The 23,725-nt window shown below is 39.1% G+C and overlaps 1 protein-coding gene across 5 annotated transcripts in view; it reads right to left on the bottom strand.

Moving 5' to 3' along the window:
• The window catches only part of ACTN2 (actinin alpha 2), a 67,008-nt gene that overhangs the window by 10,884 nt on the left and 32,399 nt on the right, over positions 1–23,725 (bottom strand). For 2 of the 5 annotated variants that reach the window (XM_050973172.1, XM_050973169.1), the window contains exons 6-18: positions 22,255–22,333; positions 19,522–19,603; positions 17,350–17,435; positions 14,623–14,715; positions 13,358–13,588; positions 12,095–12,242; positions 10,426–10,576; positions 3,950–4,058; positions 2,969–3,109; positions 2,639–2,821; positions 1,382–1,516; positions 707–886; positions 192–338 (exon numbers count right to left, since the gene is read on the bottom strand). In XM_050973172.1, coding sequence (XP_050829129.1) covers positions 192–338; positions 707–886; positions 1,382–1,516; positions 2,639–2,821; positions 2,969–3,109; positions 3,950–4,058; positions 10,426–10,576; positions 12,095–12,242; positions 13,358–13,588; positions 14,623–14,715; positions 17,350–17,435; positions 19,522–19,603; positions 22,255–22,333 — 1,765 coding nt within the window. Of the gene's footprint in view, positions 1–191; positions 339–706; positions 887–1,381; positions 1,517–2,638; positions 2,822–2,968; positions 3,110–3,949; positions 4,059–10,425; positions 10,577–12,094; positions 12,243–13,357; positions 13,589–14,622; positions 14,716–16,158; positions 16,245–17,349; positions 17,436–19,521; positions 19,604–22,254; positions 22,334–23,725 lie in introns of those variants that run through there. The other 3 variants (XM_050973168.1, XM_050973170.1, XM_050973171.1) reach the window with 2 other exon arrangements.

The following is a 23,725-nucleotide window of genomic DNA, read 5'->3' as shown; positions in this document are numbered from 1 at the left end:
TCCAACCCAAGCCATCCTGTGACTTCATAAGGGTATAAATTCTCTCTTAACTGATCCTTTTTTCTCTTTTAAAAAGAGCCCATTGCTAGTACATTTTCAGGTTTTTTAAAAGGCTTACGTTTGGGATGCCAAGAAATTCGCTTTTGGGAAGAATAAATATTGCTAGTTGAGAAAAAGCAGGAGTACTGTACCCTGTCAAAGTGATTGAATGATGCTCTGAAGTCATTCATCTGTTCCTGGGTGATACCCTTGGCATCTCTTGTGAGGATCTGAGTCTCAACCTCATTGATAGTGCGAGCAATGGTGGTAAGCAGGAGCTCCCATCCAACACGGATGTGCTATGAGAGAGAAAATTGTGAGTTATTACAGAAGCAAATATATTCTTTTAAGAGTATAAAAAGTACAATAAGAAATAAATCACCTCTAAATATTTATGTGATACTTTTTCCATACCACTAACTCTGTATTGTGACCAAAGATAACTAAAAATAAAATGGCCTTCAGAAAAATATGAAACTGGTTTCTAAATGGATACTCCTTCACTAAAAAATGAAAAAATAAATGAAAATAAAATAAGTCTTATGAGATTATCAGAAAGCCTGCCAAATTCTGTCTGCTGTGGCAGTCCCTTTAAATCAGGGAAGGTAGTTACACAGCACAAGAAGACAGAATGAACTAATAAATACAAAAGGGAGTAAATGGCTACCTCCATGGTATAGTTGGTGTGCTTGTTGTCAAACACCAGGGCTTCTTGTATAAGCTGATGATCTCCTTCCAGTTTGTCAATATTGTGTTTATAATTAATGATATTGTGCTCATATTGCTTCAGCTGATTCATCTGGTCCTCCAAAGGCCCTGTCATTTCAATAGAACTGCGGGCAATTTCCTGTCAGGAAAAAAAAAAAGAAAAGACACCCCCCCAGTCCCACAAAATTTAAGCTTCAGATGTGCTAATTTGACCAATGTTCACATAAATATGTTTTCTTTTTATACTAAGAAGCCACAGTAATAACACCTTCATACAGCAGAGATGAGAAACTTTACTGTAGAAAACACATTTCAAAAGAAATGTGTCACATTTATATCTGGAATTAGTGTTGAGACCCAGTGAACCTGGAATCTTTTCTACAAAAAGCAGAAGCTAAACAATAATTGGTTAGTGACTGATATTTCAAAGCTGAATCTTCTGGTCCACGATCAGGGTACCACTTGTACAAAGTTCCACAAAGTTTTAAGAATAATCTTAACAGTGCTAAACAGTTTAGGCTCAAACAGCTGACAAACTGTCATTGACTTTGCTGTTGCCCTGTATATAAAGTAAAGATGAAAAAACTAAAAATCGCTTTGCTCATCAGCTTCTGCATGAGGGTCTGGCACTCACCTCCATCTTGGTCTGGATCCATGGCCCGATGACATTGGCCTGAGCAGCAAACTGGCGGCGCAGGCGCTCGTTGGCGTGCTGGCGGGCTAATTCCTCCTGCAAGGATTGATCCCTCTGAGGCACCAGCTGCTTCACCTGTTACAGTGGGAAGGCACTAAAGGTGAGTAGGCACAATTGGATAGTTTAAAAACAAATGGAACAAGTAAGTCTACAGCTACTAATTTTCATTATTGGTCTGAAGGTCGGTATCAGAAGAACAAGCCAGAATGATCACTATTTTATTTACAAATTCTGTGCTAACATGAGAAATTTGTAACATGGTCTTAGGCAGCCTGACCAGAGAGACTGACATACAGAAAGAAGAAATTTTCACCTCTGGCTGGATTCAAGTTTGAGACAATATCACTTTAACTGCTCTTAGAGCATTTACTTTGTTTTTCTTTTGAAAAATGAAGGTGATTTTTCAATCTCTAAGTAATTTTTCTAAGAAGAGTCAGTGCAAAACATTTTATTTGAGCACCTCCATTAGAATAGTATAACATGAGACATGTTCTGTCTGTCATGCACATCTGGAGGTCTCTTAATTCATTGCAAATGCTTTTGTTTGGCTTACCCATCTGAATTGCCTAGGGACAGTCTAACCTTAATCCTTACTGCTTGATTTTTTTATTACCCATTGAGGGTGTGTTCTTGTCCATGTACGTACACAATCATTTACCTGCAGCATTTTTTCTGTCTTGGCTCCTAATGAAATTAAATTGATGTGATTGCTCTCTTTAATTCCTTCCCAGTACTTTTCAGTTGCTAATGCCAATTTTAATCTAATTGGACAGAAACATTAATGGTTCCAAAGATGCTGATTTTATACAACATATTTTGAAAAGCAGCATCTGAGTAGAAGAAACACAAAAATTACTCTTTATATTAAGACAAAGAATACAATAGTTTCCTGTTCTTTTTACAGCACCTCTAGCCAGGCACCAGCTCTGCACTAGCCTCAACACATGCTTCTCTTGTCCTGGCAGAAAGCCAAAGAGGACATAGGTAATATTGCGTGACAGAAGCTAAGGATATTGTGAAGTGAGCTGGGCAAGCATAAGGGAGAACATAAGGTACTGTAGAAACTCATTCTGGCATCTGATGATCTAGAATAATTTAGAGATTTATTGTAAAGTTCTCTGAATATTCTCAGGAATTCTCAACTGGAAAAATGTGCTACAATGTCCTTTCTGTATTTAGCAATTTAGCATACATTACCTTTTCCCACTTGCTACGAATCTCTTCGACTGTAACAGTGCTGTAAGGATTGGTGGCACTTATTCTCATGCTGTAACTCTGGATGACTTTTTCAACTTCATTCTGGATTGACAGTATGGCCTGTCGTTCACCATCTGCCTCTGGCAAAGTAGCTTTAAATTGATCGTGTGCAGAGATTAAACTCTAAAATCAGAAACAGAGAGGGAAAGTATGAAAACTCTAACATTTCTTCCAGCATCTGGAAGACCTGATGTAAATAAGCACAGCACCTCTCTCAGGTTCTCAAACATTCTGACTGCTGGGTGTAGATACAGGAAATAATAGAATTACCTGAATTTCCTCTATGCTATGAACAATAAACATGTCCTGTAGGTCTTCCATAGCACCTTCCATCCAGTTGTTGAAAGGAGCAGCTCTTTTGGCAAACTCCAGGTGAAGCTGATCAATTGTTTCAAGCAGTTTCTCCGTCCTCTGTACAGGTTGGGAAAAAGTGCATTCTTTTGTTACAGGGGCAAGATCTAGCTCCACACATACCACATACCCACCCAGAAACAAAGTCATGCCTCCTTTTTTGAAATGCATTTGATTGCATTGACTGATTTCACCACCTGCTTTAAGGATTCCCACTCAAGGCAATAGGACTAATTGCAGTAGAAGTACTCTCATATTCAACACATTAAAAGGGGTGGCTGTATGCCTGTGAAGTATAATACTAATATTTTAAGTATTTTTATATACATATATGTTAAGTATTTTTGTTGTTTGGATCTATCTGCAAGTGAATTAAAATCTGCTATTTTTGATTTACTTATTTCTTTTAAGTACAAAAAGGAAGAATTACACATTTCCCACCTTGGCATTTATGTGTGTGACTTCCTCTTTTCCAAAAGAACAAGGTTTTGCAAAGTATCTCAGTGCTTTGAAATACTCACTACCAAAAATTTACCTACTGCTGGACAGAAAGGTATGCAAGACTACAAACTCAGACTGGTATGAAAAGGTAACCAACCAAGAGCTTTTTTAGCCTTGCTGGACATCAGATTCCCACAGAGGGGTGCTACAAACCACAGGCCATTTGTTGCTGCATTACAACTGTCTGTGGCAGCTCAGTTCTGTCAAGTCTACTCTGAGTAATTCAGTCCATTTGCAAGAGTAACCACACCAAAATTAAATGAAGATCTGAGGAAGGGGTTTTTTGCTATTTGGACTCCAAAGTGGATGCTCAAAGGCACCATTTCCAGATCTGAAATAAATGGTTCATTTCCCTCTCCCTTCCTCAGCTGAGCTGCTGGTCCTTATTTTAGGGTTTACCTCCAGTGCCTCTCTCCTTTTCTGAGTGAGTGTTCCCAGACTGTCCCATTGGTCACATATCTTTTGACATCTATCATTGACACTTGCAGCATCGTGGTAGTCCAGTTCACTAGGAAAGAGCAAAGGCAAAACTCTGTGTGACTTTTTGAAAGACAGGAGCAGTGTCCACACATCCACTGGCCTTCAACAGTTCTTCCCCTCTTCTTTGCAATATTTTTTCCTAAGGTAAGCAAGTGTTGCAGTACAGACATTGTGTTTAGGTATTCAGCATTTCAAGAAGCACAGCACAGGAACAGGAACAGGGTCAATCCCCTCTGTTCTGAGAAAAATCAAGGGACATGCAGGTATTAATCACAATTAAGGTGTCCAAGCATCTTTGTCACAGCTATTCCTGTGACACAAGCAATTTGATCCCCTGATGGTCAGAATGCTTCAGTCTTGGTCTTTAACAAGTTTGCAAAGATTGGTACGTTTTTAAATTAATTGGCCTGAAACATCCACTTTGTTTTAAATAATCCAAAGATCCTTTCCTTACATGCTTTGAAATTATTTAACTGAGAAACACAAATGAGGTTGCATTCAAACCATAATCTCTCACAAGCCTGGCAATACTAATAGGGGCTCCCAAGATCTGGGGAGCAGAGAACAATTTTCATCTTCCTCTCCAGGATCTCCTCACAGATCTACATCCCAGAACTGGCTGCTTCAGAGAACAGGGGTCTCCAGACCCACATATGCCACCAGGATGAATGAGTGCATTCACAAAGGACAGCAGTTACCATTGCTTTTTCACCTGCTTAATAGGCTTGTATCAACCTGAAGAAAGCAACTTACTATTCAGCCTGAGACTGGAATAAATTTTTGAGGTTATGTCCTGAGATTCTGGACTGACTCTGCTTCAAACTGAACTTTTCATCTCAGTGGCAAATGAAAATCATCCATAATACACGTGTTCAACACTTTGGAAACTCCCTTTTATTGGTGCATCACCATCCATTGAATTTAGCTCTTGGCTTTGCCTTGAGAACACTCTGCCCAGTACTAAACGTTACAGAGACTGCAAATATGTGACACATGGCAATAATGAATCTAAGGTTTACTTGAGGCTTGAACAAGACAGCAAATGCTGATAGAATTTGTTCCCTTTTTGTCTGAGCATTCTTCTCTAGGCAGTTGGCAAGAGGAATGAGCAGATCACAGTGCCAGTAATACAGAGAATCACAGAGGACAAAATGAGAACAGAGGCAGCTTTCCTCTGTGAAGCCAGAGGCCAGAAGCCAGCAGCTCTGTAGGCCAGGGGCAGTGTTTATGCTTCCTCTTCTGAGCCCAGTCAGAACAATCTGGTTTGGGAAAAACCTGACAAGTATGAGAAGCATTCTGTTTAAAAGAAGCTTCAGATGTGCTGCAATCAATTGACTGTTGAAAGTCAAGAATGGTAAAACAGGTAAAAATGATACCATAACAGAATCACAGAGTTACAAAATCACAGAGTGGGTCAGGTTGGAAGGAACCAGAGTGGGTCATCCTAGGGCATATGTTACAGGATTGAGGCCAGGCAATTCTTAAATATCTCCAGACTCCACAACCTCTCCCGACAACCTGTTCCAGTGCTTCACTCTGACAATGAAGTTCTTCCTCATATTCAGATGGAATTTCTTGTGCATCAGTTTCTGCCTGTTGCCTCTTGTCCTATTGCTCAGCTCCACTGAGAAGACCCTGGCTCCATCCTCTTGACACCTTCCCTTTAGATACTGATAGACGTGGATGAGGTCCCTTCTCAGTCATCTCTGCTCGAGGCTGAACAGGCCCAGCTCCCTCAGCCTTTCCTCATAAGAGAGATGTTCTAGTCCCTTCTTCATGTCTGTATCCCTCCACTGGCCTACTCCATGTCTGTCTTGTACTGAGAATCCCAGAACTGGACCCAGCATTCCAGATGTGGCCTCACCAGGGTTGAGTAGAGGGGCGGGATCACCTCCCTCGACCTGCTGTCAATGCTGTTCCTAATCCATCCCAGGACACCATTGGCCTTCTTGGCCACAGGGGCACTGCTGGCTCTTGGACAGCTTTTGTCCACCAGGACCCCCAGGTCCTTTTCCACAGAGCTGCTTTCCAGCAGCTCAGCCCCCACCCTGTGCTGGTGCAGGGGCTTTTCCTCCCCAGGTGCAGCACCCTGCTGGTGCCTTTGATAAATTTCAGTCAGTTCTTCTCTGCCCAGCTCCCCACCCTGCCGATGCAGCCCATCAGAGCCCATAGACTTGTAAGATGTCAAGTTTGCCTAGGTATTCTCTAATCCAATCCTCTGAACAATTTTAAAAAATAACAAAAACAATCCAGAATTGTAAAAGTAAACTCTCATATGTGAAGAGAAAACTGCCAGCAAGTCACACTGTACAAGGGCTCCTTAACTGGAAAACTCAATTCCTTCTTTGGAAGCCTTTTCATTAGCCTTCAAGGGGTACAACAAAAGCCACCTATCTGCTAAGAAATTTTAAGTCAGAAGAGTAGAGTCTTGGATAAAAACGGCTGAGATTGATTTTGCTGTCAGGAGCTTTTGGCTGAAAGTTGGGGGTTTTTTTTCATTATAGCATATTAAGTTTATTAGATTATGTTCCTGAGTGAGCAAACTTTATTTTTGCTTCAATGGATCACTTATCTCCTTTTGTCAATTAAGGGTAAGGGCAGGTGTCCTTCCGTGAAAGTGAGGGACTGATTGTACCAGCTGTGGTCAAAGGTGATACGCCACCTTCCTCCACAAGCTCTGCCAGGGAGATTCATTCAGTCATTCCCCGTAAGATCTCTACTATCCTGTTCCTTCCAGGGATATGTGCTGTGGACAAATAGGTAGGAGAATAATATCAAAACAATTTTAAAAAGGGCACCCATGGTGCTAACCAACTAAATCCTAAGTTAGTTTACCAAGTGGCATTAAGCAGTGTAGCTCCACTACCTTTCTGGGCCTGCTGTCATTTACTTCAAGTAAATATATTGTAGGTATTCAAAGAACATTTTTTCTGCTCAAAGCTCATCAGAGATTAATTCGTTGGAAATAAAATACAGGCTTACATTCCCTGTCCTATTAATTTTTGTATCTTTTTCAACGCTGAAGAGACTAGATTTACATTTTGTAAAAGTTTTTACTTTGCAGTGTGTGAAGTACTGCTTCTCATGTGTTACAGACCTTCTAAGAGAACAGTCTTTCTATTTGTCTGGCCATTTGAAACCTACAGCCTTGGGAATTTAAAAGTCATTAGTTTACCACTACTGATCTTACAAGTAACTCAATCTTATCTGTCAAAAAATAAAAATTCAGTCAAATTTTGACCTGATCCAGAGAAGCACTTAAGTGTGAGCTCACTTTGGGAACGGTGATAGTGCCACAAAAATAACCTGCTGAGCAACATGTTTTAGCAGCGCTTCAGAACAAGGCTCATGTTAACCATGCACGTAAGCACAATTTGAGCCCAGGTCTCCAGAATCAAAATGACTCCAAAATCAGTCTTACAGATAATGGTCTGCTTGGCTGAAAATCAGTCACTATACTACAAGTGATGGATATACAAGAAACTACATTCCAAAATTTTTGTCTTGATGATTGAAAACATTGAAATGAGCACATAAGATCATAAATTAATATGGCTTTTTATAGCACAGCTCACTCAAATGAGCATTTACTATGTCATAAATGGCAAATCTCATTTTAGAAATGCCTGTCCCCTTCAGCTTTGTATAAAACCCTCTCCAAGCCCTGTCATGCCTCTTTGCCAAGGAATATCTAAGTTTATATAGGCTGGGAACACAACAATCTTATAGCAGCATTCTGTCTGGAATTGCCTATTTGCATAGACACATAAATTCTCTATCCAAATAGCATTGATCAACAAGCTTTAGCAACTTTAACCTTAAGCACACAGTGGACTGAGCTGTAGCTGAAAATACCCAGACAGGAAACTGTGACTAGTAGAGTTCAAGGTCATACAGAAATAATTCTCCTTTGAATTGCAACATTAGGCACCCAAGAGATTGATTAAAACAAAACATGGAGGTGTACTGACTTGGAATTTAGACACAGACGATGATGCTTTCTGTAAGGGCCTGCTCCAGTGATGAGGAAAAAAAAACCCAACCCACCAACCAAGCAAACAAAAATCAATAAATAAATACCCACACTGACTTAACAGGCTTTATCAGATGCCAATGCACATTTCTTAGCATTCAGACATTAGCCCTTCTTGAAAAATATGGATTAAGAAAGAAATTAGCATTTTCCTCCATAATTTTATTGTGGGAGGAATTATGTATAAATAATTAAAATCACTATTTACACTGAAGCTGCCCATTTGCATGCAGCCAATGATAAAACCTGACCTTTATGACCTTTCATTCAGTGTTCCCCATGGGCATTAAGCCTAATTGAGTTACAGAGTCACAGTGAAAAATCAGGCACTGATAGCACTATTGTATGGAGAAGCAGAGGAGTCAAATTAGAGCATCTCTAAATGCAATCAGCTTTCAGCACCTTTGCAGCCCAGGCCACAAATAACTTGTTTTACTTCACGCAGCAAATTACTGAAACAACTGAGAAGAGACAATCCCAAAATAGACAGGATACAGTGCTCACTGGCGTCACCAGAGGTAAAGGACAGAGGGTTCATAACACTGGTAAGCAGATGCTGTGCTATCTATGCTACATTCCCAAAGTTTCTCATAATCCATAAAGCTGAAGCTGAATTAGCAATGATTAGGTGCTACAGAAACTTTCTTTAGTATAAAGAGAAACAAATCTCAGGGCAATCCCAAGCACAAATAGAGGCTGGGTAGAGAATGGATTGAGAGCAGCCCTGGGAGGAAGGACTTGGGGATGTTGATTGACAAGAAGCTAAATATGACCCAGCCATGGGCACTCCCAGCCCAGAAACCAAATGTGTCCTGGGCTGCATCCAAAGCAGTGTGGGCAGTAGGGCCAGAGAGGGGATTCTGCCCCTCTGCTCTGCTCTGGTGAGACCCCACCTGAAACCCTGCATCCGACTCCGGGATCCCCAGAGAAGACATGGACCTCTTGGAGCAGGTCCAGAGAAGGGACACAAAGATGATCAGAGGGGTGGAGCATCTGTCCTAAGAAGACAGGCTGAGAGAGTTGGGGCTGTCCAGCCTGTAGGCAAGGAGGTTTTGGGGATACCTTATAGCAGCCTTCCAGTGCCTAAATGGGACTTACCGGGGAGCTGGAGAGATATTTTTAACGAGGACAATGGGGAATGGTGTTAAACAGCAAGAGGGCAGGTTTGGACGGGATATTAGGAAGAAATTCTTTACTGTGAGGGTGGTGAGGCCCTGGAACAGGTTGCCTGGAGAAGCTGTGGATGTCCCATACCCAGAGGTGTTCAAGGCGAGGTTGTATGGGTCTTTGAACAACGTGATCTAGTGGCAGATGTCCCCATCCATGATAGGGGTCTTGGAACTAAATGATCATTAAGATCCCTTCCAACCCAAGCCATCCTATGAAATAACCTCACAACAGAGATCAAGGTATGCCAGAAAGTGTTTCATAATCTCACACATTCAGGGCAATCTCCATCCTCTGTGTTTTTTTCTGATTTCTTTCACATTAACCAAAGCACATACTTCGTCTGCCCACTATGCTTAATTTTTCTTCCTTTAAATAATCCTGAAGATGGGATTTTTCTTTTAAATCCATTTGAATTACACAATTACTGTAAGTGCTGCTGCTATCAGATATGAACTACATTTTTAGACAAGTATCTGATTTTTAATTGTTAATGAAGATGGAGCTGTTTGTGAGTCATGGTCCTTCAGTGAAAAAAGGGCATGTTTCTAAGATTTCATTTCTGAGTAGTAACTGTTCTGCCTGTTCAAGGTGAGAAATTGAAACTTGGAGAGCTGAAGCCAAGGGCAGGAATCTGAGAGAAAATTATTTCGTTTCCAGTGTCCCTTCTGTAAAAAATGTAAAATGGAGACAATGGCACTTCCAAATATAATACCAAGAGATTGCGAAAATAAGCATATTAGAGACAGTTAAATCTCCAGGGATGTGAAGCCTTTTGAAAGGACCAATATTCTTGTGAAGATACCTGATTTGTAATTTGTGTAAGTGAAATTATTTTCTAGGTTAAGCAACTCATAGCCTATACCACTCAGCAGACCATATGAACTGAGAAATAAACACCTCCAGGATTCACATCAACCCACAATGGACTCATGGGTAGAGCTAATCTAAAATATTACTGTGAAGTCGAGTTGAAAATGTTTCTTTTCAAATAGCTTTGTTCAGTTGAATATCTATATTTGGTAGGGGGTAAGGGGGAGATGAGGGAAAGGTCTCAGTGACCAGCTCAGATAATATACTTATGAAGCTATGCCTGGAATGCCTACGTTGGTACCTATGACACTATCAAATTCATTGGAAAGAGTTTATCGCAAAGTTAAATGTCAGCAGCTGCAAGCCTTTAAATGGAACATACTTCAGCTCCTGGGCAATGGCAGCGATCTGTTCCACCCTGTCCTGGTGAGCAGCCAAATCGCTCTCAAAAGCTTCATGTTTCCTTAACATGGCACGGACTTCTGTCAGAGAGGCAGACTCATAATCCTTCTGAAGCAAGGTCTGCTCTTTGCCTGAAAGAGGAAATGAAAATATTACTCCTTTTTTAGCAATTTATTTGTTAGGAAAATTGTACATTTAATCAACTTTTTAGTTCAGGCATGGTGAAAATCATATCTATGAAATTAAATCCCGCCCCCACTGAAATCAGCAGCAAATTGTCAGCACATGTTAATTAGAAACATATATTTTTAAAGCTCTCACAGTAATTTCCTGGTTTTTGCATAGGCTACTTATACAGGTCTAAAATAGTGAGTACTACATTGCTGGAGAGACTGGCATTAAAATGGTATATTAGCAAAAACTGTGTCTCTAAACCACTGTGATAATTTTTTATAGCATAGACTTAAATAACCAGAAATTACACTGCTATGCTCAGCTTCACTCTTACTAATGATCTGTTATTCTTTTTTATGTTCTGCCTTCAATTCATTAGTCATTTCAGCACTTAAAAAAAAAAATAAACCTGAGATGTGTGACTGCCTTTTGTGTCGAACTCTGAATTTTAAGTGGAAAATGCCAACTCATCTACAAAAGGCTAGAGAAACAAAGATTAAGTAGAAACTGAAATACTACTGCTGAGTAGCTCCTGTGTTGGACAACTGAATCCACACAGACAGGCCCTGCAGCTGCACTCACCACATGGCATTTGCAGCTCTGTGAATCCTAGAGCCAGAAGCAACTATTGTTCCACTTGCTGTGTACCAGCTTATGTGAAGTTTTCCCTACACAACAGCTATGACTTTTCACTGTGAGTAGTTTATGCTCAGAAAATCAGCTCTCAGGGCTGATCAACACTGTAGTTTCCCTTCTAGTATTTGTTTGGCAACCATTTACAGCCTTGCATGCTTCCAGCAACTGTTAGAGGATGGTCTCTGATTTATTTTCACAGTGTCAAAAGAATCTAGCTGGGAAAAGCCGGAAGCATGGCAGAAACAGGAAGACAGTCGTCAGGATGATAGAGCAGACCTATGTTTAATAGACCCCAACAATACTGAATGTTACTGCAAGGTCCTACAGGTATCATAACTACAGGTAACATTAGGTTACCATTAGAAGCCAGAACTATAGATGGCTTGTAATTCAGGGTTTGGAGCAAAGCAGACGCAAGTCCACTATCATGTAGTTTATCTGGACTATTCAGAACATCATAATGACCAAATAATAATAAACTCAGAATACTTCTGTTAAAAATTTCACACTCAGCCAGTGGTATGACTGCATTCTTGGTGAACAACTGTGTAGGAATACATTAGCAGTAATGGCCTCTATTAAAATGCAGAATATTCCCATTAAGTTTGACTCACTGCCTCAAATATGATTTTTACAGTTACATCTCATTAGCAACATGCCAACAAGTTAGGACCGTGACTATAGTCAACAAAACCTGACATTTTATCTGTTATTATTTTAGATTGTCTGAAATTGTCCAAACTACTTATGAGTGAGTTTGTAGTTGACAAATACTCAGCACTGACAGTTCAACTTCAAACATTAAAATACTAAAAATGTTAAAAGCCATCTCTCCTCACCATATGCCCACTGTTCATGAGTGGAAGCCTTCTGCCTAAATTTCTCAGCCAAGTGTTCAAGTCTCTCCAGTCGTCGTATTTCATTCAGCAGCCACTCTTCATAGCCTTTCTCAGCTTGTTCAAGTCTCTGCCAAGCGCCGGCAATATCCTGTGAAGAGAATCCATGCGAGAGATGGATAAAACAATAATCTCTTTTTATCTGACTTTACAGATTTTTGATTCATTCACAATTTGGCTTCAAAAAGAGAAGTTTTTATGTGCAGATTTTGTAAAATCACAGAATCATACAAAATGTTGTCAGGCAATCGTGTTTTAGTGCAGACACCTGCTCCTCATAGCGCGTTGTGTTTAGGTGGGTTCATGAAAAGAGCCCCTATAGGGGCTCCTATTGGACCAAGCATGGCTACAGGTCCAATATATTGCTTTTACCTCCCATTTTACAATGTGTGTGTGTTTCTGTTATAATACATCTATCTGTTATCAAAATGAAAGTGCTTTGCTTTCACAAGTGGACAATAGCATGGTAATTAGTATCAAGAGGATTTGGTGCATGTTTTACCTGGAACACAAATTCATTTCACTTTCTGTGGTACACAAAGTTTTGTGAGCTCCTTGCAAACTCAAAGACATGAGTGGGAAGCTAAAGTAACAGGGCCCTTATTTTCTGCATATGGAGGGTGGACAATAACCCTTTCCAGACAGAGCAATTTTTTTTGTTTATGAAAAACAAAACACAATGATAGAATAGACTACAGAAACAGGTTTACTGTATTCCACAGGAAATGTTTTGACCCAGTCAAGTCACAGTACTTATCAGCAGATAAGAATTCTTGGTACAGACTATTCTTATCTTCATAGACATAAAAGAAAAAGCAGAATAGAAAAAATGTAGAAGCATGTATTGAGCAATGTTCTCTTTGTTTGATGACTAAAGTGTCAGTGAAACCACTGAGTTTTGCTTAAATAAGCAATCATTTGCTCAATGATACAGGAGTATTGATAACACTGCCAAAGGAAGCTCTATATTGTCTTGCATCTCCAGATAATTTGCTTTTGGGAAGGCCTTCAAAAAGGCAGGAGCATGCTTATTAGAAAGCAAGATTCTGGGACAAAAGGGAATCTGTAAAAGGAGTGTGGTATTGAAAAAGCACAACAAACTGATCTTTCTGAGAATGACTTAGAATGGCTTTTCAGTCCTTCACATTGGGATTTTTGGGAGATCACTGATAAAACAAACAGAATATTAAAGCCTCCTTTACTTACTGAAACCATTTTCCCCTCTGATGGCATGAAAGCTGGCCGATTGCTGATTCTCAGTTTTGTCTGCAGGGTGTTGAAATTGATCTCCAGCTGACATTTCTCCTGGACTTTGGGAGGTTTGTGCTTGCGGCGGTAGTCCCGGAAGTCCTCTAATTTCTTCTGCATAGCCTGCATTGTTTTTTCTGGGGTCCTGTTTTCCAGCCAAGGAATTGTCCGGCGAATCCATTCCAAAAGCTTTCAAGCCAACAAAACAAGTCAAATAGAGGCAATGGAAAAAACAACCAAAAAAAGATTATATGGAACATACAAATCTCATTTAAGTTCGTGCCATTTTAATATTTTTGACTTCAGTTTGTACTGATGACTTAATGGTGAGTAAGGAGAAGATATTCAAAGCTAAACAATACTTTTATATTGAGTTGCTTCATACAAATAGCAAATTTGCCCAGATATTCCAGGTATTTCTAGAAATAACCTGATTTTCAGAAAGATTAACACACACCTAAAGTGTCTCTAATTACTCAAAATCTGAGTTACCCAGTATCAATTGCCACTTTCAAAACTATTGGTCTTGGTGTTTCAGGTAGTCATAGTTATGAGATCGGGACAGAAACCAGCCTCAGGTCATATAAAAATCTTCACTCAGAAGGCCATTAGTGCAAATTTAGATACAGAAAGTAGTGCTGTGATCTCAGTATGTTTTTGCAGGTTAAGCAATAAAAGATAAGAGAGCTCTCATTTGTGCACTCTACATCTGTAGTTCTGCTCAGCAGATTTGCCATTAAACAAGAAAGGACAGGAGGAGCACGTTCATCTGTACATTCATCTGCTGTCTTTGCTCACAGATTGTGAGCAACCTGACAGACCCTCTCCAGGTGTGCTCTGCCTTACACAAAGCGGAGGGGCTTGCTTGATCTGGTGTGTTCCACATGTGTTCAAGGATGGCTGTCTTTGAAGATTAGAGAAACAGGAGGCCTGGTCTTGGAGCAGATGGATGGCAATCCTCAAGACACCCTTTTGGGCATGTTAACAAGACTGACTGACTGACTTGGGCACTTTAACTCAGTGACTGACTTCCTGTGCAACCTTCAGTCACTCAGGAAGTCAGTGGCCAATGATTCACCCAAAACTCCCTATCTTGGGCAGCTGGGCTTTGTAACCTGCCACAGTGTCTCCACTTTTCTGTCTTGAAGAGAGTGCACAAATCTTTCAGCTTTCAATATTTCATGAACATTGTTGTCACCACATTACAGGCAGAGCATCCTTACCTCACTTGCTAGTCTCTCATACTCTTCCATCAACCTCTCATTTTCCTGATTCACAGCAAGCACCTTACAGATCCGGTTAGCTGCAGTCTCAGCCTGTAACACACAGCAAATAAACAGAACATATTCATAAACACATTCTGAGAAAGGTTGGAGAAAGAGAGAGAATGTGGCTGCTGCAAATAAAACATCACTTTTTTTTTTTTTATAATTGGTGATTTATGCTCCTATGGCTGCTTAGATACTCATCTTCCCTCCTTCTGCAGCCATAGATTCTAATGGCTTGAATGAGGCACAGATCTGCACAGAGGTCCCCTTGTTGTACAATGAAGCCTTATTGTATAGTTGTCCAATAAATCTTTTCGTTTTAAAAACAACTTAGGCCATTCATAAAGATATCCTATTAGGATATTTTTTAAAGTCATATCCAAAAAGTATTAGATTTGTTAGTCACACTGGATAGACAGCACATGTGATGCAGGAGTCTCAGACCACTCTATATCTGCATATCATATGTACAACCCTTGAGAAAAAGTGCAGCTCATCCACTAACAGAAAATCTTTTCATGCCTCCTAACAAATCTATATGTGAAGGCTGTGTGTAGCTCTGTCATATTTTAAATTTACTAGTTTGATACCACAAAGCAGTACTTTCATTAAAATACGACTCTGGAATATATCTAATCAAATAAATATCCATGTAGACTCCTGTGTTACAGAGTATTTGGAATTCCCCTTTTGCATGAATAGCAAAACCCTCCTACCCAGGAATGAGAGAGTGCAACAGCATAGCTGTGCTGTGTAAGGTATGGGGGACCTAGCAGATAGGATGGGAAATTCAGTCCTGAGGATGAAGGGAAAATATCAGCTACTTTAAAGGTTTGTTGCTTTTTTTGTAACATAAGCTGGATTATGCCCATTTGTAGGCTAGAAATGTATGAAAGAGAAGAGTGGGAAGTGCCACATTATAAATGAATATCCCATTAATGGTATAAATATCTGCTGCTGATGTTCATGCCTTTTATACTCGTACTTTCATCCACAAATAATTCTGTTGACTTCAGTGGGAACCAGGCACAAAAACTGTGTTGGATGTCTTCTGTGCCTTTCTGTCTCTTTGGGCATCTTTGAAAATCTAGCCCTAAATTACTACTCAGCATGAGTAAGTCTCAGTCTCCAAAAGTCAAACATTCTGTTAGGTAGTAAACACATAAGAAGTTGTAGCAGCAAGCAACAACTCCACTTAATATCTTCAAATCAGCATTTTTTGAAACAGTCCTTAAAATTATCAAATAAAGACCCAAAATTAGAAACAGAATGTCTATTTGAATTAAAGAAGTTAACTTGTTACACAACATTTAACTAAAACAAGTTGAGAGTTGGTTAAAACAAATATTAGTGCTCAAGTAATACTTGCAAATGTTAATTTATACCACATAGTAATAAATTAGTTGAGATAGGTTTTTTTTTAATAAACTAGTGGAAATGTGAAATAACCAGTCAAAACCACAGCAACCTGAAGAGACAGTTGATGAATACCTGCTCTGCTCCAGCAAAAGCATGGTAGAAGCAGGACACATATGTCATGATAGCTCTCTCATCAGGTTTGGGAGTGTTCACAATATCTACAAGAGGGGGAAGAAATTAAAATAAAACAAGAAAAAAGGAATCTAGGAGTAGAAAATAAGGATGAATAAATAAAAGCATCACTTCATGTCCTTCTTACTGTTTTCTTGTCCTTAGCTCTATATCCGAGAAATTCTACAAAGCTGTAAAAAATTTACTGTTAGATTGAGGGGTGCTGATGGAATAAAAAGTACACTAAAAATGCAGTGTAAGCTCATATAAAGAGGAGTATTTTTTTTCATTAAGCTCGATCCAGCAGTATTGTCATAGGGAGGGTGACCCTGATTTTACTAGGACTGTCTGCTTAAGAACTGGCACACATATGTCTGGTGACTTAAATTGTGGGGGTTTTGACTAAGACACAGGAAAGGCAGACTACATTTCAGTCTGGGGAGATGTTCTCTGGAAGTTGCACATTAGCATTTTTAGCATCAGTATTTTTCATATTACCAATTCCTGAAGTATACCCAACTCCAAACTCCTTACTTTTTAGAACTTTCCTTCTTTTCTTTAGGACATGATTCCAGAGCTTGTCTGAGATGTCTATACATGTTTCTGTTTTGCTTAGTAGCATCATTTGATGTTGCTGCTTGTACTTACCATTAAGCATTTAACATTTTAAAAACAATCCTGAAAGCATAAGAAAATTGTTTATTTTCTGAGCATGTTATGATGATTGTGACATCTGTAGCAGAAATAATATCCAGCAGAGAGAAGAAAGATGGAATTCTACAATTGTTTTTCCATCTGAGCTTATTTTCATCTTACATTTTTAATGGTGCATCAAAAAAATGCCCACAAAATTCATTTTAAGGGGAACATCATCCTCTCCCATTCAGTAACTAGCTGTCAAAAAACTACTGGATATTATTAGTAAATATGCAGAAAGATGAGACAGGAAAGTTTGTTTCTATGGAACAAATGGATAGACTACTACTGGCTCTACCAAAACAGCAGCTCGCAGAGAAAAGAGGCGACAGGAAATGAGCTCAGCTCTAAGATGTTGTTCTAGTAACTAGTGAGGAAAAGATCAGAAAAGGAAAAATTGCTGAAAAAAACAAGACAGAAGGTGAAGGATGAGATCTGATCCATCTACAATCTCACCTTCTGAGCACCAGCAAATGCATGGTAGTAACAGGAAACATAAGTCATAATGGCTCTTTCATCAGGTCTGGCAGTGTTTACTACATCTGTGTGGAGAGAAGAGGGTTAACTGCTCAGAAATTCTCACAAGGTACTTTCATCTGATTATGCTAATGGTGCCACCTCAGTGCTGTAAGGATACCAAATAAATACACAATTATTCAGGTTGCTGAATCTGTTTACTGATATGAGTGCAAAGCCACATAAGCTTTAGGAATCAGCAAACACAAAAGATACAACTCTCCCTGAAATGGCGAAACATCTGAAGGCTGAGACAGTACAGAAGGGTATTGCTACCTTCTGGTTTGTGGAAACTTCCAAGCAGATGGCATGGCTGGCAGATCTGCTGGGTTCAGCTTCACTGCCGCTCCAAAGCAACTTCATCTGAATCACTGCAATTACTGCAGAGCTAAACGCAGCCACTGACAGTCACAAACCAGAACTGCACTCAGTGTGTATCAGCACAGGGTCCCTGGGGCTGACAGGGTACTGGCATATACTGGGAACCTGTACAACTCCTGCAGTCCAGAAATACACTTTGTGCTAAGAAAAGTTGGACAGTAGCAGCTCTGCAATCCCTGTGCCAGCCCATCTTTTTTGTTAATAGCATAAATCACAGGAGGGTTTGGCTTGGCTGGCTAATAGCTTTGTCCCTACCATGGCAGGAGAGTGAAAATATAAAGTGGCTGCAATCAAGGTATGCATCCATGGGTAAAAATGGACCTTTTCAATACTTAACAGAGAAAGGCAGGAAAAAGTGTTTTTACAGCAGTTATGGCTGAGTAATGAATGATTCTGGTGCAAACTGCATGGATTCCTGTCAATGAAAGGAGTGGGAAGATACTGACTTGAAAAGACCCTGGAATGAGTGAAAATTTCTAATGTTAACAGTGAGATTTCCAAGTTCAGGATCAATATATTTACTGATTTTGCATCTACTTTATAGCTGTGAAATTTTGCAAAGTTTCCATGGAGAGCACAGTGGAAATAAAGATGGAAAAAAGTGACCATGAATACTTAAAGGAATATAATTTCATTACCTCCTCCCCTGTCAAGAGGAGAACAGTAAGATAAGGAATAGAAAGTGCAGAAAATTTGGTGAGGAAAATAAAAGGTTTCTTATATTGATTATGAAGAGAAGAGGAAAAAATGTAGAAAGCTGCTCAATGGCAAGAAGACAACACTTCTCTGTTTATTCCTTGCACAGTATTTCAGAACAAAATATTTAAGTGGTGTTGTTGAAAGGGGAATTGCAGTTCAAAAGATGAAAACAATTTGTTTTAAAGCATGAACGTGAAACTACTCTTCAATGAAGAGATTACAGCCTGGATTTTCCAAATCATCCTGCCTAACTTTCCAAATGAAGATTTTAAGAGGAGCAGGTGGTCAGTTTGAATGCTCTGGATGATTCCCATCCAGAGCACTCAGACTGACTACATCTTATCACTGCTTTACTGAGAAGCCACCAGAGCTCAGTCTCCATTCTTGGGGAAGAATGCTTTGAGCTAATGCAGGAATATTCCAGTAGTTTGGCAGTATTTTTTAGCCCAGAGTATGATTCTCAAGATAATTGGAGACACATGAATTATTTGTTAAAACTATCACTGCAAAAACTTTACAACTAAAACAAACAAAAAAAAAATCCTTCCCTCAACCTAGCTCTCTTTCTTAGGAGGTGAGGCATGTGTCAGTATATATTTTGAAGGCTTTGAAAGTACTTCTACTATTTCTATTTTTGGCTTTGCTTAAATGTTTAAAAAACTGAATATGCTTTAGGTTGCTAACAGTTATATTTCCCTTTATTAAATCTGAATTATTAAAAGCAAGTATTAACTTTTGATCCTGCATTTTACCTCAACACAGTGGGACCATGTGCTGAGGTTAGGGTCCAAAGCACTAGAATAAATGCAAACATTAACAAACAATAAATAATAAAGCGAAAAGTGAGTGAAATTATCCAACGCATGCCAGAAAGGAATGAAAATATTTTTTTGAAAATGAAGCAAGTTGCTACATTATGATTCATATGGAAGGAATACTGAAATCTGTTAGGAAAAAAAAAAAACCAGAAAAAGAAATTTTACTGTGTCCTGCTTTCAAACAACACAAACTTCAGTAAGGTATAACTCTCACCTTCTGCATCCAACATCTTTGGGATATCCAAATGCTTTTCAGCAATTTCCATGGCAAGGTTGATATTCCCTATGGGGTCATCCTGCATTAAAGAAAAAAATACAATGAGTCAAAGATAGAATTTTTTCTTTGAAGCAAGACTAGAGTAGGTACACTAAAACTTAGCTTCTATTTTTACAAACTGTAAACTGGAGTCACAAGTATTCTTCAAAAAACAGAGTCTAGGTATATAAACTTTTGGTCCATCTGCTGCTATGTTTTCCAAAGAAAATTTAATAAGCTCTTCTCTACAGCTAGAACTCTGCTGAAAAAGCATTCTGGAGGTGAACACAGATAACAGTGCACCCTCAGTTCTGAGGTATTTCTGAATGAAGTACAGCAGCAACACAGGCACTAAATGCCACTGGACCAGCAGGCTAAATGAGACTGTTCAACACAGAGTTAGCCCTGCCTGTTTTATACCCACAGTACCTCACAGGGATATGACTTCCACTGAGATCTCTGCTGGTTAGGTGCATGCATGAGAAGAAGCAAGCACAGGCAGAATTGTTCTCCATAAGGAGAACAAGGAAATCTGTCAGTTTGGGCTTGGAAATAAAAATCTGTAATGCCTCTATAAAAAGAATTTTAGGGCTGTGGAAATTCAAGCACTTCCTCTGGTATTGAGATTTTGGTTTTTGAAGGAAAGAGAAAGCAAGCAGCGAGCACAGCTCAGATAGAGAGCACAGATTTTGTAGAAGAAAAGTCAAAAAGACAGTTAATCTAAGTGAAACCTATTGACTAGGTTAAAGCACTTTGCCTATGAATGAGTGATGAGCACCTCCTGTTTGTGTGCTTGGTACTAAGTGCATGAGTAAATAGTGCTCCACTGGTAAAGGGTTGCTTTAAAATCATAGCAGCTTCTGAAAAATTGGAGATTCCCATCACCCATCCTTTTAAACAGAACTACAAGCCACAGTAACTAAAAATCTCTGCTACAGCTAAAGAAATACCTCATCTAACTTGGCATAGTCAAGGAGATCAGGCCTGTGTCTATGGATAATGGCGTTGAAAGCAAGGCCATCTTTCCAGCTACAAGTTCACACAAAACATATTGGTGAGAAAAGGAAAGGACAGCATGCAGGTGGTAAGAAACAAGACACCAAGACAGCTGTTAATGTAACCAAAATGAAGAGTCAATCAAACACAGCCAGGCCAGAAAAGCAAGATCTATTTTAGGATTTTTTTTTTCTGCATGTGCTTTATGTGCAACAGCTCAGCCTCAATTTGAAACCTGACCTGTTCTTATTTTGGAAACCTCTAAGAGGAAAATAGTAGCATTGAAGCAGACCTGCTTATGTTCTGTTCCCTTTTCTCAGCACTCATCTATGGGATGGTTAACTGTGATGTTCTTCAGCACCACGTACCACTTTTCAAAGCACAGATTCAATCAAACTCACTTCTGTTCATGCATAATAAGCACGTATGCACAGAGACAGGTAGCTCAGTCATTCCATTACTCTGTTTATCTGTAGGAAAGGCTGCATATAGAATTGGAGAACAAGCTGGTATTGATGGCTAATATTTTGCCCATTGGTTCAGATATGAAGGTATCTTAACAGCTGCCTAAATTAAAGTCTAATGTGTTCAGTACTAAGTTCATTTAATTTTCATCAATGCACATTTCAGGAATTCTGGCATAAATTGAACATTTAAACATATAAAGCAGACTAAGTTTTAAAATAGTTTCAGTTAATTAATTTATCTATTCTTCACCAAGGACTTTCTAATAACAGTTGATTCCTAGAAAACCAATTTGCAATGAAAGGGCATGGAATGGAAAAATACAGTTGATATTTTACCACTGTCTCTCATCAATGCAAAGTTGCACACAAGAGATTAAAACCATGACTGATGTTTCTGTTGCACTGGGGTTTACATGAAACTGGTGTTTACATTCATTCCAGAGAGGAGAAAACATCATGTATGTATTGAGAGCTAATGTGAAACAACATTCTACTTCTTTCTAGGTTTTTTTTCTCCTTCAGTAATGATACCAAGAAATTTGGACATGACTGCTCATTCCTCATTTCTCCCTCTCAAACCAAAGTATCTTTTTAGAAAACATGGATTTCGCCATAAGTAGCACACTGCAATAAAATAGTTTTTAATCCCCATGAGGTACTACTTAAGGAGGTTAGCTTATGCTTCCACTGCAGTTTTGCTTCAACTTCCACTGGAAGTTCTGGTAGAAGAGTAGATCTGAGAATCAGTGAATACTTCCTGAATATGTAAGACTAGTAATTTACTGTGTATTCCTAACTAGCAAGAGCAGTGTTTTTTCTAAGGAATTTTAGGATTAATTGTCATGTCATTGTTTACTGGTCTGCTAATTCCAGTCATTTACACCAGATAAAAACAGGATGGACAATACTATCAGTGGTAAATGGATAATTCCAATGTTATTTGATTTAACATCCATATTGAGCAGTGTAAAGACTTCATCACCTGCCAGAATCTGAGGGCCAGATTATTGGCAATTAAATGCTGAAGTCATTGTAATGGGAAGGAAAGGACACAGGACAGTCAGGAGGTCCTCTCCCTTGTGTCATTGAGGGTTTTTGGGAATGACTTTAGAAAGTCAGTCAGAATTAGTATGCACTCTTCAGCCTGTCTTTTAGAAAACATGCTAAGCAAACCAGAAGCCAGCCAAATCACTGCAGGACAGCATGCTGTACCACCCAGGCTGATGACCTTATTTAGCTTGGAGTAGTCAATAAGATCAGGTCGGTGTCTGTGGATAAGTGCACATAATCCAAGGCCATCTTTCCAGCTTTCCAGCAAAAAATAAAATGGAAAAAAAATTAGTTAATAAAGTCACGGCATTTTACAGTTTGATCCTTGCTCAAGGCTTAAATTAAAGCAGGAATTCTGTCAAATCCTGAACTTACATCCTGTCAACTCTCTCTGAGCTGCTCTGTTACTGTACTCCTTTTTCTATAGTACGTATCTTACTCTGCAGTCCATACACACTTAAGGTATACTCCATAAGCTCCACGTAGACTTCAAATACTTTCTAGGCAATGTAGATTTTGTGTGCAACAGTCCCTGATTTCAATTGCTTAATTCATGCAGTGTTCTAGGACAGCTCAAGTACACATTCATCCATGAAAGTGCATCATCTCCCATTACACTCACAGCGTATTTGTGAAAAATAAAAGGAGAGCAAACCTGCAATTACTTGAATTTGCTGAAGCAATTGGCTTTTCCTCTGTCATTTCTGAGAATTTTACTGGCACAGCCAAGTGCTTAGAGAAGTAAGAAATCATCAATCAGCTCAGTTTATTTAAAACACTTCACACATATGACAGCTTTGATCTGAGTTCTTACACTTCAGCCTGACTTCAGACCTGCTACCTTTTGTGGCAAGAACGGGAAATGAGTGGAGCTACAAATAACATATTTTTGGAAAGATTATGAGAGGTTTCTTTCAGCCAGAAGCAATTATTCTGAAAGATACTTTATGTAAAGACTTTAAGCAATCACAGGGACTGAGGGTTTGAGGTCTTGTCCTGTGCAGTAATTGTGTGAGCCTAAGCATGTTAACACTGTTAAAATCCCTACTACTGAGATGTCTGGGTAGGTCCTTCAAATAATAGAACCATCTCCAAAAAAAAAAAAAAGTAACAAAATCAAGCAGAATAGCTGAATATACCTACTTTGTATAATATAAAATCATCTAGAATGTAAAACCAAATCAAACTGAGCACCAAACAATTTCTTTTTCTTTTCCCAAAAGATGCAAAATGTAATGATCTGGATAGCCCACTGCAAAGTAGCACTGTAAGAGCCAATCCACACAAACATAAATAATCCACACAAACATAAATCAAGGTACTTCCATTCAAGATGTTTTCCCCATATCATGTATCAGACCAGTGTATGTACATAAATACACTAAGATTCTGACACTGTATCTTACAGTATACCATCAATCCATAAAAAGTTCTATTAAAATATCTTTGCATATTCTAGGAAACTAACACATAACAAATCCTCTGAAAGGCAGTACAGGGACTGTAAATCAGACAAATTTTTCTCATCTTGTAACATATGTATGCACTGTATCTTCTCTGTCACTAAATGTGCTTTAGGTACTACACATTAAGAATCAATTCAAAACACTAATATAGAGCTCTTGTTTTAAATATAGAAGGCTCTTAGG

This window comes from Serinus canaria, chromosome 3, assembly GCF_022539315.1.
Source record: "Serinus canaria isolate serCan28SL12 chromosome 3, serCan2020, whole genome shotgun sequence".
Taxonomy (NCBI): Eukaryota; Metazoa; Chordata; class Aves; order Passeriformes; family Fringillidae; genus Serinus; species Serinus canaria.
This window is presented reverse-complemented; position numbering and strand designations above follow the sequence as displayed.